The 14,989-nt window shown below is 32.5% G+C and overlaps 2 protein-coding genes across 2 annotated transcripts; one reads left to right on the top strand and one right to left on the bottom strand.

Annotated features, from left to right (window-relative positions):
* Positions 1 to 255: 255 nt before the first annotated feature.
* LOC110932311 (AP2-like ethylene-responsive transcription factor AIL5) lies at positions 256 to 1,852 on the bottom strand. The gene is made up of 5 exons (XM_022175654.1): positions 1,821 to 1,852; positions 874 to 961; positions 691 to 764; positions 540 to 590; positions 256 to 337 (listed from the first exon to the last, which is right to left on the bottom strand). Exons 1-5 carry the CDS (start codon positions 1,850 to 1,852, stop codon positions 256 to 258), a joined length of 327 nt encoding a protein of 108 aa, XP_022031346.1.
* Positions 1,853 to 13,174: 11,322 nt separating this feature from the next.
* Positions 13,175 to 14,085, top strand: LOC110930231 (ethylene-responsive transcription factor ERF014). The gene has a single exon (XM_022173497.2). The coding sequence runs from the start codon at positions 13,176 to 13,178 to the stop codon at positions 13,869 to 13,871; it is 696 nt and encodes a 231-aa protein (XP_022029189.1). The 5' UTR covers position 13,175; the 3' UTR covers positions 13,872 to 14,085.
* The last annotated feature ends 904 nt before the right edge of the window (positions 14,086 to 14,989 follow it).

Below are 14,989 nucleotides of genomic sequence, written 5' to 3' on the forward strand. Positions count from 1 at the left end.
CGGTTTTGGCCTTAGTCAACTGTTCCTCTGTTAAGGTTCAATTCCAACAATGTAATTCGGTATACCAAGACAAATAGAAGCTGCAGAAAAATTAAATAAAGTAGAAAATATACACTTGTTTAAGGAATTTAGTAATTATAAATTTAGGTGTTTTTGGGCTTGTGCTCGTCCTTAAAACTAAGTCCACAAACAGATAATGTAATTATCGAACATATTATAATCAAATTGCAAGAAAATTAGTTCTACGTACCTATGTCAAAGGCAGAAATCCACAAATGAAAAGAATAAGTGATAGTGAGTTGTGCACATGGGTTGAACCAAAGAATAAAGAGGACACCTGCAAAAGATATTGAAAATTTAGCCATTAAAATGAGAGTATACTGCATTGTGATAGTGATTGGCAGCCCAACCAATTACCAACCTGGTCAGTTCGGTTTTCTTAATCTAAAACATTATTAGCAGTTTAATCCATATTTTTGACAAAAACTTGACGAACTGGACGGTGAACATCCGGCTATATGATAACTAACATTTGTTACCTTGTCACACCTCTATAAATTGAGGCTAGTCTACAAAAACCACTGCTTTTCCTACAAATTTAAAGGTTAATTAGACACTATCTATATATAACCTAATGCACTCACAATTGCACTTAATTCACAAAGTGAAACCGACACAACTTATATATACCTTCTAAGTGAAGCAACAAATTCTTGCCTAGTCATGTTGTTCATTTCTTCAAGCTCTTTCTCATAGTTGCAAACCTAAATCATCCAAATTTATATAAAATATGATCAGAGTCGGTGTATAAGCTTTTAGCAAGCCCATCCTTACTTTCAATTAATTCAAGTCATATAAGATAAAGATTACTACCGGATAGTTTGTGGTGGTGGTGGGACCCCAATACTTGAGGGCTGCTAATTCATAAGCTCTAGCTGCTTTGTCTTCCTTATCGTATCCACTTGGTTAATTAAAATTATAAATCAACATCCACTTCACTAAATTTAGTAGTTATAAATTTAGGTGTTTTTGAACTTGTGCTTGTCCTTAAAACTAAGTCTAAAGCAAACATATGAAGAGAAACCACAAACAGATAATGTAATTATCGAACATATTATAATCAAATTGCAAGAAAATTAGTTCTACATACCTATGTCAAAGGCAGAAATCCACAAATGAAAAGAATAAGTGATAGTGAGTTGTGCACATGGGTTGAACCAAAGAATAAAGAAGACACCTGCAAAAGATATTGAAAATTTAGCCATTAAAATGATTGGAATAATGAAAACCCTAGAGAACGATAATCAATCTTGTTGTTTTTGTTTTGAGTAGTTGAAAATCACGGGTCGTAGATGACATTGTGACCTGAATCGATGATAAGTGTACGGCTATACATACGGCAATCAGATGCCGGCAGCAGCGGAGCACGGCGGCATTGAGGGGTTGCGGTAGAGAAGCAGAGAGGGTGGAGTGAACAGGGGAACTAACTCCATCAGAGAGAAATGGATTGATTTCTGAAAGTGAAGCTCTAATTTTGAATTTTAGAGAGAGGTTTTTATGAATCAGTTGTTTAAATTTTGAATTTTAAATTGGCCCGCATAAAAAAACCATTAATTAATTCTAATAAAAATAAATATATCTGATTTATAGATTATTTGTGGTTGTAAATTGTAAACCGGAATTATGACATCATGATTGACATGTGGCATACCTTAGAAGTTGACACATAGGCAGATTTACATTAGCTCATAATCTGTTATTATAAATAGTATAAATAACATACACACCCCTTTATACATAAATTTACTTTATGAACTCACCATCCCATGTAGTTGAAATCATGTGCCTCCATCTCCTCGTATCCCTTCTAATTATATTCTTCACTTATAAGGAATAACCAATGCACATACACAAAAAATCACACCAGATAAATTTTTTTATTACCAAGTAAAAAAGAAAGGGGATAAAGAGTCCCAAGAACCTGATTTTTTTCCTTTATTGTTGGAGCCGAAGAAAGAGGAAATGACAATATCATCAAACACTTTTTCCCTTTATTGTTGGACTGGAAACCATCTCGTTTTAAGACTACTTAAATTAGCAACCTAATATAAATTGGGTTGCCACATGTTAAAGATGTATTTGTTTCAATATAATAAATAAAATAAAAAAGAAAATAAAGTTGGCAACCTGGTCGTTTAAACGACGACCTAGGTCATGACCCAAGAATTTTAAATGTGCTTATATTTTTTTGCCACTTGTCCAACTTTGGTTGGTTCATTATTTTTTATTTCTTTTTCATTTATCAATCTAAAGTACTTTTTCCCCTAATGAATAAATTAACTAAATAAACTTATCTTATTTAAACTTAAAAATAAAACTAAATGCACTGTATTTCTTAATTTTTTTTTGTGAACATGTCGGTATAAATTTTATTAAAAACAGAGTTCGTTTAAAAAAATATTTATTTAATATAAATATGATTTAAATACACTTTATGTAGGTTGGGTTAGGTTGTCAATGTCTGTCAAAAATTAAGTTGGGTTGGGTTAGGTTGGGTTGTGTAGGTGAAAGAGAGAGAAATTAGTTTTATATTAAAGGTTGGGTTGTGTTGGGTTGGGTTGGGTTGGGTTGGGTTGTGAATGTGGCTAGTCTAAAATCTCAGTATCAACCACCAAAACTTAAAAATGACCCAAGTAGTTAACCGATTAATCAACATACACTAAACCAAAATATGAACCTTTCGTATTCCATCTAGTTTGTGACGTCCTAGAATGATCAATAATCAATAATATATCTCACCCACCTAACCATAAACTATTCCATCCATTGCAAACACCACACTCATTTATCTTGAGCCAAATAAAGAGTAACATGGTTAAGAATATCGTGCCACTCACGAAACTGAGATTCCTCCCGAGATCCCAAAGATGTCGGTGTCAGCTCTACTTATTCCCAGTGATCCACAATCTTTGACTAACAACACAATATTTATCAAATATCAAGCGTGAATAATCGATGAAATCGAGAAGCCAAAATAACGTTACCCACCCATTTTCCTAACCAAGAGAAATACGATCTCCATTTCAAATCCTTAAAAGGAATAGTACTTGTATCATGAAGTATAACAAAAGATTACATAATTCTTTTGCAAACACCATTTCCACGAATAGGAAACCCTCATCTTCATCTCATGAATAATTGTTAAGGCTTCACCCACAACAAATCACCATTATTCACAAATCTCCAACACCACTTTTGAAGAAGTGCATAGTTAAACCTTCCATGATCCAATCCCTTCACTTTTGTTCCACGATAGTGCTCAAGTGGTAAGGAGATGAGAATGTTTTGTAAAGTTCTAGTGATCAAACCTTCGAAATAACCCAATTTACTTTAGGACACTTGATTTACCTCTCTTAAGTTGGTTATGTAACGGATCAGTGGGGGCGCCTAGTGGTGGTGTACACCATGAATAGTCATTAAGACTTCACCCACAACCTATTACTATCATTCATAAATCTTAAAAGAAACGTAAAGTTAAAACCTCCTAACGACCTAAATATACATGTTATATTTGTTACTTATTTTTTTTTAAATTGATAGATATTAAATAAGAAAAAAAAGTTAGAAATACAATATAATTATATAAAGGTGCACCGTACATTCCAACTTTATTACTGCTACATTTAAAAGTGTTAAAGGTAATAATATTAAAAGTTTGACTACCAAAACAGAAAAAAATGGTGCTGAAAACAATGTGAACAAGTGCTAGTGTGCTACTAACCCACCTCGCCCTAATTAACAATATTATCTTTCAAGCTTTTTTATATTTTTATTTACTTTTATATTTCTCTCACGTCAAGTTTAATGATTGGATACAAATAATCACGCTTGTTTGAACCTTGTATAGTTGTATTATATTAAACCATCACCACTCCTCCTCTAATGGTAGTTATGGGTATTTAAGTTTCATCTATGATAAGTTCGGGTGAGTTTTCTCTTTCAGGTCTCAAGTTCGAATCTGCGTGATAGGGGTTTCTCATTGAGGGGTTTAAATTGGGGATCTATTGTGCACGGGAGCTCTATATCGTGGACCCGGTTAAGACAACGTATGCTAGACCTCCCGACATTCGCGAATAATTCACACCTTTCAAAAAAAAAGTTGTATTATATTGGAATTTAAAGTTTAAATCTATCTTTAGTTATTTTTCAAAAACGTTTTTTTCGGCGACTGGAGACTAAGGGGTTGTTTGTTTACCTCTTAATGAGGCTCTTAATGGTTCAGACCTCTTATTGGTTCAACACTTAATGGTTTAGACTGTTTGTTTCACGAGCAGATGTCTGAATGGTTTAGACATTTGCCTCTGAATGGTTAAGATTTATACAGAGTCTGAATGGTTAAGACCTCTAATCTGAATTGGCCAGACATTTGCCTCTGAACGGTTAAGCATTATACAGGCTCTTAATGGTTCAGACCTCTTACTGGTTCAGCACTTAATGGTTCAGACCTCTTACTGGTTCAGCACTTAACCATTCAGATGTTACCAAACAGCCCCTAAGGGCGTTAGGGTTCTGTAAGTCATGGTCCATTAGAGGCCAATATCCTAATAGTTGGAACTGTCAGTGGTTATTTTTAAAGTTGAGACTTTTGACGGCCAACAACGAATATTTGTTACTAAAATCCAATATTCATTTTTTTAAATATACCCATCGACAGGCAATTGGTCGGATTTGGGCCGGGTATTAGTAATCCCAATCCCATACCTGGTTGTAAAATCGTGTCCCATACCTGGCCCAATACCCGTTGGGTATTTATCAGGTAATTACCCACCGGGTATCAGACATACATATAGGTATCGGGTATACCCATTAGTTTATTAAAAAATATCGTTGTAATTTCTTTTTTACTATTAAATATCATTTTTACTATATTTCTTTGATGGCTACTCTTTTATTGTATTTCATTCACATGTAGCCATTTAGAATAAAAATAGCAGTGAATTAGTGAGTAAGCTTTCTTCAACAATTCCAGAATCCATCGAGCAGTCGATTTTGGTGTCAGCTAATATTAGTTTTAGTTTTTATTAAAAGTAGCAGTGAATAAGTTATTTTAGCTCAACAATTAAAATTTCAGTTTGGGTTAAAAAACACATACACGAAAATAAATCACTAATATACAAATGTTAAAGTGAAAATAAAAATATAAAATTTTAGGGTATATGAATATGATTCGGTTATATATTTCAGATAAACGGGTATATGGGTTCGGGTAATCGGGTCGGATATCATCTAATCTCATACCGCCCCATAACCGCTAATTTTTTTAAAACTAATCTCATATCCGGTCTCATACCCGTTGCGCTTCGGGTATACCCACTGTGCTCGGGTATTTTTGCCATCCCTATTTAACATAAACTTAAGAGAGATTTTATAATGTTACATTTTAATATTGAAAGTTATAGAAATATAAAAAGTTTTTAAATTAGATAGAGTAAATTGTCAAAATCGTTCCTGAGATTTGGGCATGTTTGTCATGTTCATCCAAAACAATTTTTTTTACCATAAAATCCTTCAATTTTGGGATTTTTTGCCATTTTCATCCAAACTTCTGGCTTTTTTTTTTTTTTTTTTGCCAAAATCGTCCTTGAGATTTGAGATTTTTTTTGTCATTTTCATCCAAATGTTTGACAGAAAAAATAAAGCAAATTAGACGTTTGGATGAAAATGACAAAAAATCCCAAAAGTGAAGGACTATATGGTAAAAAAAAGTTGTTTTGGATGAAAATGACAAAAATGCCCAAACCTCAAGGACAATTTTGACAATTTACTCAATTATATATAACAAAAATCAAATTTGATAAAAATGTGCATATTAACTTTAAAAAACTTGGGAAATAAAATTTTGTGGTACACGTATCTATACTATATAATAAAAGAAACCACTTTAGGAACACTTGTCATTATATAAGGTCATCTCTTACAGATAATTAATATAATACAATAAAAAATAAAAAACAAGTTACGATATATATTGCATTATAATATACAATTATGGGTGAGGAATTGCGTATTTACTTTTATCTTCTCGAAACCGAAAAAAAATAAAATATTAATTAAGTTACACAAAATTCCAAATTAATTGTAGGCCATACAATATTATATAAAACAGTGTTAACAATTACAAATGTTATATACAATTAGGTGATACCCCGTTTGCGTTACGGGGCGATGACCAAATAATTCTCAACTAACTAAAAAAATAGTACTATAGTTTTGCTAGAAAGAAAAAGTAAAAAGAGTGTTATGCAACTACTTAACACGATTTTTAGCTGTGGGCAAAGTCATATTTTTGTTTTTTACTTGGGGGAAAAATCAAAATTTTTATCCCGAAGGTAAAATCCTAACTTTTAGCTAGAGGAAAACCATATTTTTATTTTGTACTTGAGACAAAAACGTAATTTTGAATTGAGGGTGATATCTTAATTTTGAACCGAGGGGAAAATCGTAACTTTTAGCTGGTGGCAAAAGCATAATTTTATTTTAAACCGGGGGCAAAGACGTAATTTTAAAATGGGGGCAAAACCATAATTTTAAAGTGGGTATAAAATAATAAATTGGTGTAAAATCGTAATTTCTAGCGGGGGGGGGGGAACAAAATTTTATTTATTTATTTTATTAAACTAAAGTAGTTAAGAATAGAACCTATTTAAAAAATGTTTATAACGGGTAAACAAAAATATTAATCAATGTTTATTGGTTCTATACTTTTATTTCCGTGTTCAATTCTCAACTCAAATACGGTAATCAATATGTTTACGTGACATTTATAAGAACCATTACCACAATCACCCCATTTATCGTATATCGAGTATATCCGTTAGTTTTTTTAGAGATATTACTACACAAAATTACATTTATGCAACTCGTGTAATACACGAGGTTTTTAAAAAATATAAATTTTTATTATGTAGTGTATAAAATTAGATTTATTCAATCCATATAATACATAGGGTTTATAAAGATATAACTTTTTATTGTTTGGTATATAAAATTACATGTGCTCAACCCGTATAACACATGATGTTCTTAAAAATGTAACTTTTTCATTATTTAATATATAGAATTAAATTAACTCAACCGTTACAATACACGGGTTTCTCAAATATATAACTTTTTTTATTATTTAGTGCATGTTTGGCTAAGCTTTTCAAACTAACTTATTGGCTTATTGACTTATCAAAAAGTCAATAAGGAGTTTATAGTGTTTGACAAATTGAAAAGTGTTTTTTAAAATGACTTTTTGATATGAAGGAAAAGAAGTTTTTGAAAAGTTAAGAGATTGTGACTTCTTGATCAGCTTATAGCTTTTCAAACAACAAACTACCAATATACCCCTTATTTTTTAACACCCCCTTATGAAAGAATGTCCATTTTAGTCATTTTAAATCAATAAGCAAAGCCAAACACTTTTTAAAAAATAACTTATTGATTTATTGACTTTTCCCACCCCATAAGCTAATTCAAACACTATTTTTAAAAAGTCATTTTCCCAAAAGTCCTTTTTAACTCTAATAAGCTTAGCCAAACATGCCCTTAATATATAAAATTACATTTATTCAACCCGTGTAATACACGGGGTTCTAACCTAGTACGACTTTAAAATGGTCCGAGTTAAGAGTAAGGATGACAATGAAATTATTATTGGCTATCTTAGTTACATACCCAATTATAAATTCATGTCTTAACTCAATAGCATGTGAAGACACTAGCTATAACAATGTTTATTTTTAAATGGTACTTTTGTCCATGGCATTATAGCCTAGTGATATTTTAGAGTAAGATAAGGTTTATGGACCATTAGGTCCCGGGTTCGAAAAACCACAAAGGATTTTTTTTCTCATATTTAATGGGTTTCCTTTTGTATGGAGATAATATGATGGGTTGGTTCCGCTGATGACACGATAATACTCAATGGTCCGTCAGTGATTCAAATGTGCCTTTCAAAAAATCAAAAAAAAAAAATAAATAACAATGCTTTTTTAATCAATAGTCTTTATGTGGCGGTGTTCCCGGTACCATTGGGCGCTATGACTTGGTTAGTGCCCCTATGGCGCTCGACTACGCATGTCCACTTAGAAAAAAAAAGACCCTACATTTAATAGTTTGTCTTAACACGTTAGTTTTTTTTAACAAACTTTACTAGATGGATATAGGCATATAGTAGTTGCATGGTTTCCATTCCAACTAGAGTTTCATAACAAACTTGCAAAACCAAACAAAAAGAACATGGTTTTTTAGTATTCATGTCTCTGTCATTGCCAAGACTCAAGAAAAAGGCTGTTTTGTATTATCGTATTTTTAACGACTATTCATTTATAGTATTAACTGGGTTTTACTCTATTTAATCTAAAAATAACCGTTTCTAAAAATATAGTCACTTATCATGTATTTAAAGACATTAAAATTTATACACAAACAATGCATTTATCAAATATGAATTTAAAGGTCAAAATAATAGATATCATATCTGCCCATGACATTATAGCCTATAGTGGCATCTTTGGCGTAGGATAAGGCTTAGGGATCATTAAGTCCTGAGTTTGATTCCGACAAAGGGGTATGTCTTAAATTTATTGGGTTTTCTCCTGAATTGGTGTATAGACATTATTGTTTAATGGAGATGGATATGATTGGGTGGTTTCGCTGGTGGCATTACTCTAGTGGTCCGCCAGTGATCCGAATTTGTCGTTAAAAATAGATATCATATATGTTACGAGATTGTAACGCTTAACAAAAAGGTTGTATGGAACCACATAAAAATTCCGGTTCAAATATAATTATTCATGTAACTTATACATTATATTTTAACTTTTACGAAGATATATTTGAAATACACGAAACACAAATCTAATAATCATACCTAACGATGAAGCGACAAAATCCTACAACCCATTACCATAATCAATAGCTGAAATCGGATGTGAACTGAAATAGTATTTAAATAAAAGTCACAAGTTGAGCGGAACCAGAGGGTACGAGATTAAATAGAGGTAGTCAATGTCGTTGATTTCTTCTTCTTTTTTTAACGGCGGATTTCTTTTTATTCCTGTCGTATGTGAGACTTGAACCTAAGACCTCCTCTTCCTACATCCAAGTGTTTAAAAGTTGTCTTTGCCAATAGACCACCGAGCCACACCCCCATTAGTTTGATCATTTGAATTGTCGTTGGTAAGTAAATTATATTTACCTTGTTAGATTTGGAAATCAACCAATTGTTTAGGAAGAGTTGGGCTTTTATGAGCTTTTGCTATTGGGCCCAATAATAATGGAATAAGAAGCCATCAGTTATGGAACAAGTCTTTACCACAGATATCAAAGATCATGAAGCCTGTTAGCCCAAAAAGCCTAAAGTGAATAAAACCACCACAAGTCCACAGGACCACAAGCCCACAAGAAACACAACCATCACTTAGAGAGGTGCACATTTCGGTTAATTTTAGTAACCGGTTCAGTTAATCAAACCAATGGTTGATTTTCAAAAAAAAAAAAAAAAAAAAAAAAAAGTTAGCTCTAACCGGTTTGGTTATTAACCAGTTTTTTTTATGTTTAAAAACCATAACTAGTATTAACAAACCATAATCGGTATTAACCTCTAGGTTAATATAAACCGGTTTAAAAAAAAACTAGTATATTCCTGTTGTTTTTTAAATTCCTAAAAAACTCTAAAATAATATAAAACGTACAAATAAACTCAATAAGCAACCGTTTTTGTTTATTTTTAAAACTTTTATAACTCACATTACAAATAAACAATTTTTTTTGTTTGGTTCGCTTAATTCTTGTTAATAACCAAAATCAAAATTGTACTAAAATTTTTGTTTAGAAACAAATGAAATGGAGTTATAAATACATGAAATAAATGCATAAAACATGAAACACATGAAACTGAGGTACAAAAACTAGATTATATGAAAATGTGCATGGTTTGTTTCAGCTCGGTTAATTTCGATTAACCGAGGGTACAAAAACAAACTGATAACTGGTTTTTGGTTAATTCGATTTTCAATTAATTTCAGTTTGATTTCTTCGGTTTTGGATTCTTCACCCTTAGACCCTGGTACTAACTTGTGCCAAAAAAGTTAAGAGAAATAAATTAAAAACAAAAAATAACCATATGCTTGATATTTTATTTCTAATAATACCTTTAAAAGCATTAAAAACAAAAGTTAACCATATGCTTGATATTTTATTTCTAATAATACCTTTAAAAGCAAATAAAAATTATATTTCTGAAAAACATAATATTTATATTTTTTATACTAATCTATGCAAACTTAAATATTTGTATGGCACGTGATTCAAAATCGCACCATGTCATTGTCAATTCATTAGAAATTTGGATCAATGGCTAACTTGTTAAAAAAAAAAAGTCATGTTAGTGGTCCTGCTTGACCCGATCGCATTAATGAATGGTTAGTTTTTTTCTCAACGGCAAACTAACATATCTTTAAATACTTCTATATCTCATTTTGCTGGATTTAAACACCAAACAGTTAATGCTACATGCCTACGTAAATCGTAAGAATACAACCCATAACAATCAATTGCTTGAAGATAATCAGTTGAAAGTGGATGAAACAGTTCACAGATCTACAAACTGAAGAGAAACTGCAAAGTTCTTCACATGTCCTTGTATCAATAATATGAAAGAATCGAACAGTTGAAAAGGAAGGCTACACAAATGGTAGAGTGAAAGTGAATTTATTGAAAGTTTAGGGTAGAAAATAGAAATACTAATGGTTGAAAAACAAGATGACATGTTAGTCATTGGGGATCAGATGAAAAGGATGGGCAACAACACGGTCCATACTATAGAAAGCCAGAACACCAACAGCTGGCTCTTGTTTACAATGGTACGGAGGATTCTATTATTAAAAAAAAAAAACAAATATGAAGCCAATGGCCCAATCATAATTGTTTATTCATGAACCTTGATCGAACTAGTACTGTACGAGTATATTTTCTAAAGGGTCCAAAACATCTTTTATTTTAGAAAAATCTTAGATTTTATAAAAATAATCTTAGATTTTATACGTAAAAAATAAAAATCAAACAAAGTCCCGTGGCTGGGGTCACTGGGTCAGTCATCAGTGGACCCTCTTGACCTCTCTCTAGTTCCGCCTAGGGTTGAGCAATTTATGGTCTAGAACCGTCAGAACCGGGGAACCAAACTGGAACCGCTAGATCCGAACCATATTGTTGTATTTCGGGTCCGGTTCCGGTTCTTAAATTTGGGAGAAAACGGTTCCCAATTCGATTCCGGTTATAACCGACGAAACCGTTTAAGAACCTCTTGAACCGGTTTGGGTTTAAAATTTAAATAATATATTAAAAAACCTTATTAATTTATTTAAATAGTATATTTAAACAAATGTTTCTAGGATTAAAGAATATGATAATAGTTTTTACATAATGTTTGAATGAAGTTTTTGTGATGGTTAAATAATTAGTTAATTGTATTTTTTACATTGTTGTTACTACTTTTACTTTGATTGGTTTGAATTTTGGATGTTGCAAATGTTTTAAATAGTTTAATTGTTTTTATTGTTTTTATTTTGTTGTTAGTTTTAGTATTTAATTGAAAACCGGTTCCGGCGAGAACCGTTAACGCGGGAACCGTTTAACCCGGTTCCGAATCGAACTGAAACCATTAAAATACAGTTTGGTTCCGGTTCTTCTATTTAGCATTAAACGGTTCCGGTTCGATCTTGGTTCTGAACCATTGCACAGCCCTAATTCCGCCCCTGTTCCCGAATGTAAAGAAGACATGAGAGTTCATTCCATGTAATGTCTGCCGGTGTGTCTAGATTTTGTACTTGGTTATATACGATTATACACTTGTATAAAACACGTACTCAAAAATTGTTTTATGTATCTTGTGAATGTAGATGAGATCATGAGATCTCTATAATTTAAGATGATGTGACGTTGATATACGTTATAAAAGTAGACACTAACATGTTTGTTTAATTGGTTAATTAGTAGGTATGCCCCTTTACTAGAAAAGAACACTGTTTAAACACTAGTTGTTTCTCTTATCTGGCTTAGGAAACTTCTAAGTTGTGTCTAAACCTTTCAATGGATTCTTTTTTCTAATGTAGGACTTGCTACAATCCATTTTCTATGTTCATACGATATTTACTATTCAGCCCTTCGTGTTATTAAAATTATCTGCTTTGACTAAATCTTTCAACTTATTTGTTCACGTAGTTCACTTCACCACTCATGTTCGATTTTTTTGTACTTAGTCATGTGTGTTCGTGAAGAAATAAAAAATAATAAGGAAATACACTCTTTGTCGGAACGAGGAAGAACTGTTGACGTAAAACCCGCTTTTCCGCTCTTTCCCTCTCTATAAGAGCTTAAATGAGAAAATGAAATTATTCTTGTTCGTTCATTAGTAGATAACCCAAGGCTTGGTTTTAAGGTTTGATTGGGTTGATGGTTGATTCATCTAGGGCCAACTACTATTACTAGAATATATTGTATAAATCTAAAAGAATACGTAAACTTTTTTAACTAAACAGAGAATAGCGGGAACATTTAAATAAGTTTGATTCTCGATAAGTATCATAAAGACCCACTTTCCGAAGATATCTTCGAGATCGAATTTCAATCGCAATGATTCGATAGACGGCTCATCAAGATAGATGTAGATGAAAAAGAACCCCCTCCCCCCCCCCCCCCCCCCCCGGCCCCCAAAAAAATGTATAAGAAGCTTTCTCTTCAGACAACTCGATAGAAAAATGACCGGATGTTTCAATATAAACAACATAAATTAACAGGCGTTCGTTAGCAAACATTCAAACCAAGAAATGTATTCATGGAACCAGATGATAAAAACTTTGGTACATGTTCATTCGTATTAAACAACAAACATAAACAAACAAATTTCACGCCGAATTAGATTAGAGGCGTAACCTGTATGCAACATATCATACAAATAAGTTTATGAATATGAAAGACAAACAACAAATACTTGAAGGGTGTATATGCAATAACAAAAACAGTTGAACTCATTTTCATCAAGGATAAAATGGTCATTTCAAGCATTTGAATACAAAAGTTATCTCCTGTCATCCATTTCAGTTCTCATTCGCACACTATAAAACCACAACATGCTCTATTTGACTCCTTCACCATCACTTATTTCACCATTCAACCATCCAATGAACAACAAAGACTCCAACAACAATCCTCACTTAACCAAAAAGAAGTATAAAGGAGTACGAATGAGAAGCTGGGGCTCATGGGTATCCGAAATCCGCGCACCAAATCAAAAAACACGAATATGGTTAGGCTCACATTCCACACCCGAGGCCGCAGCCCGAGCCTACGACGCCGCCCTTATATGCCTCAAAGGACCATCAGCCAATCTCAACTTCCCACATCATCATTACCACCACCTTATTAACTACTATGACACGGCTATGTCCCCTAAATCAATCCAGAGAGTGGCGGCTGCCACTGCAGCTGTTACAGAAGCTGCAGCCACTGCCGCCACTGATGATACTGACATTGACATCAGTACCAGTACCAGTATTAGTACCACTGTCACGGGTTCATCTAGTTCATCATCTAATTTGTTTTTACCAACAAGTCCCGTAGTTGTTGATGAAATGATGGTGGCTAGTGATTGTTATGATTACGCGGCCCCCGCGTATGATCAACTGTGGTCTTGGTGTGACTCGGAAGTGCCTATGTATGATGATATAATGTACGATGAATCAATGTTTGATCCTTTGTGTTCTTTGGGGATTCAAGATGTTGTTGACGAAGATGTTTACGACATTCCTCTTTGGAGCTTCTGCTGAATTTTTGGTGCTCAAGTTCCACATGGGAGTTTAATGAATTTTGTGGATTAATTATTTAATTTATTCTTTTGGTGATCTTCATATTAATAAGGATCATCATTTACTTATAATAATCTTTTGGAAATTTATTGTTATTAATGGTTAATGTCCTATTGTATCTATCTCTTAATGTAAGCTTGACTTTATCAATTTATATTTATATTCTTTTAATTTATTTATCAGTTAATATTTACATTCTTTTGATTGCTAGTAGGCATTGATTATTATTAAAAGACGTTTTGGAAGAGTTTGGTATTAAAAGTTAAAAAAAAGGACGATATAAGAATCTTAATCTCATGAATGATTCGAAGTCTAAATCATTCTAGAATGGATATTACAGGGAGAATATGTGATTGATTATAAAAAGATTTCACAAATTTGAGATGATATTTTAGGTACACGGTGAATGCGTGATTAGTTTTAAAAACATTTCACAAGTTTAAGACGAATATGATATTAGATGATATCTGCCTAAAACCATTTCCGCGTCAAAAGATAAGTGTACTAAGTTTATTATATAAGTTAACATGGGAATAGACACTTGAGTGGCCCATTATTTTATAGGACCATGCATTTGACTATTTTGCTTCATGTCAATCATTTTGACGCGTCTTAACGTACATGCACACACAAATAATGATTTTGATTGTTCTTTTACTGAGGTCTCATAATATTTGTTAGTACTTATTTGATATGCCTTACTTCGGTATGGTGCATTTGGAAGGTCCGGAATGAGACGATATTCAACCACAAGCAATGCTTGGTGCAAACGGTTTTGGATGACATAAAGGCCCTAAGTCTATTATGGGTCAAGGCGAAAGAAAAAAACCAACCTTGGATTGGAATGTTTGGTGTGGGTTCAATTTCAATATGTCTAGAATAGGTTGGTGAATTTGTTCAATGTAAACTTTTGTACCGGGTGTATGCTAGCTAGTTCCCCACTAGCTTGATTCAATAAATTTCTCGTTGGCCGTTAAAAAAAGTTACTTATTTGATATGTATATTTTAAAATTTTATTTGTGTGTGTGAAAATAAACTTAAATAAGTGCTAAAATAGAAAGAAAAAAAAGTATATAAAA

Source organism: Helianthus annuus, chromosome 3 (assembly GCF_002127325.2).
Source record: "Helianthus annuus cultivar XRQ/B chromosome 3, HanXRQr2.0-SUNRISE, whole genome shotgun sequence".
Classification (NCBI taxonomy): domain Eukaryota; kingdom Viridiplantae; phylum Streptophyta; class Magnoliopsida; order Asterales; family Asteraceae; genus Helianthus; species Helianthus annuus.

Excerpts from the sequence above, each read along its gene's own strand:
- LOC110932311 (XM_022175654.1), bottom strand. The coding sequence starts at position 1,852 with ATGGAGGCACATGATTTCAACTACATGGGATG. Across the intron at positions 962-1,820 it reads GATTTCAACTACATGGGATG|TGGATACGATAAGGAAGACA; the intron begins GTGAGTTCATAA and ends TAATTAACCAAG. Across the intron at positions 338-539 it reads ATTTATAGAGGTGTGACAAG|GTGTCCTCTTTATTCTTTGG; the intron begins GTAACAAATGTT and ends TATCTTTTGCAG.
- LOC110930231 (XM_022173497.2), top strand. The coding sequence starts at position 13,176 with ATGCTCTATTTGACTCCTTCACCATCACTTATTTCACCATTCAACCAT.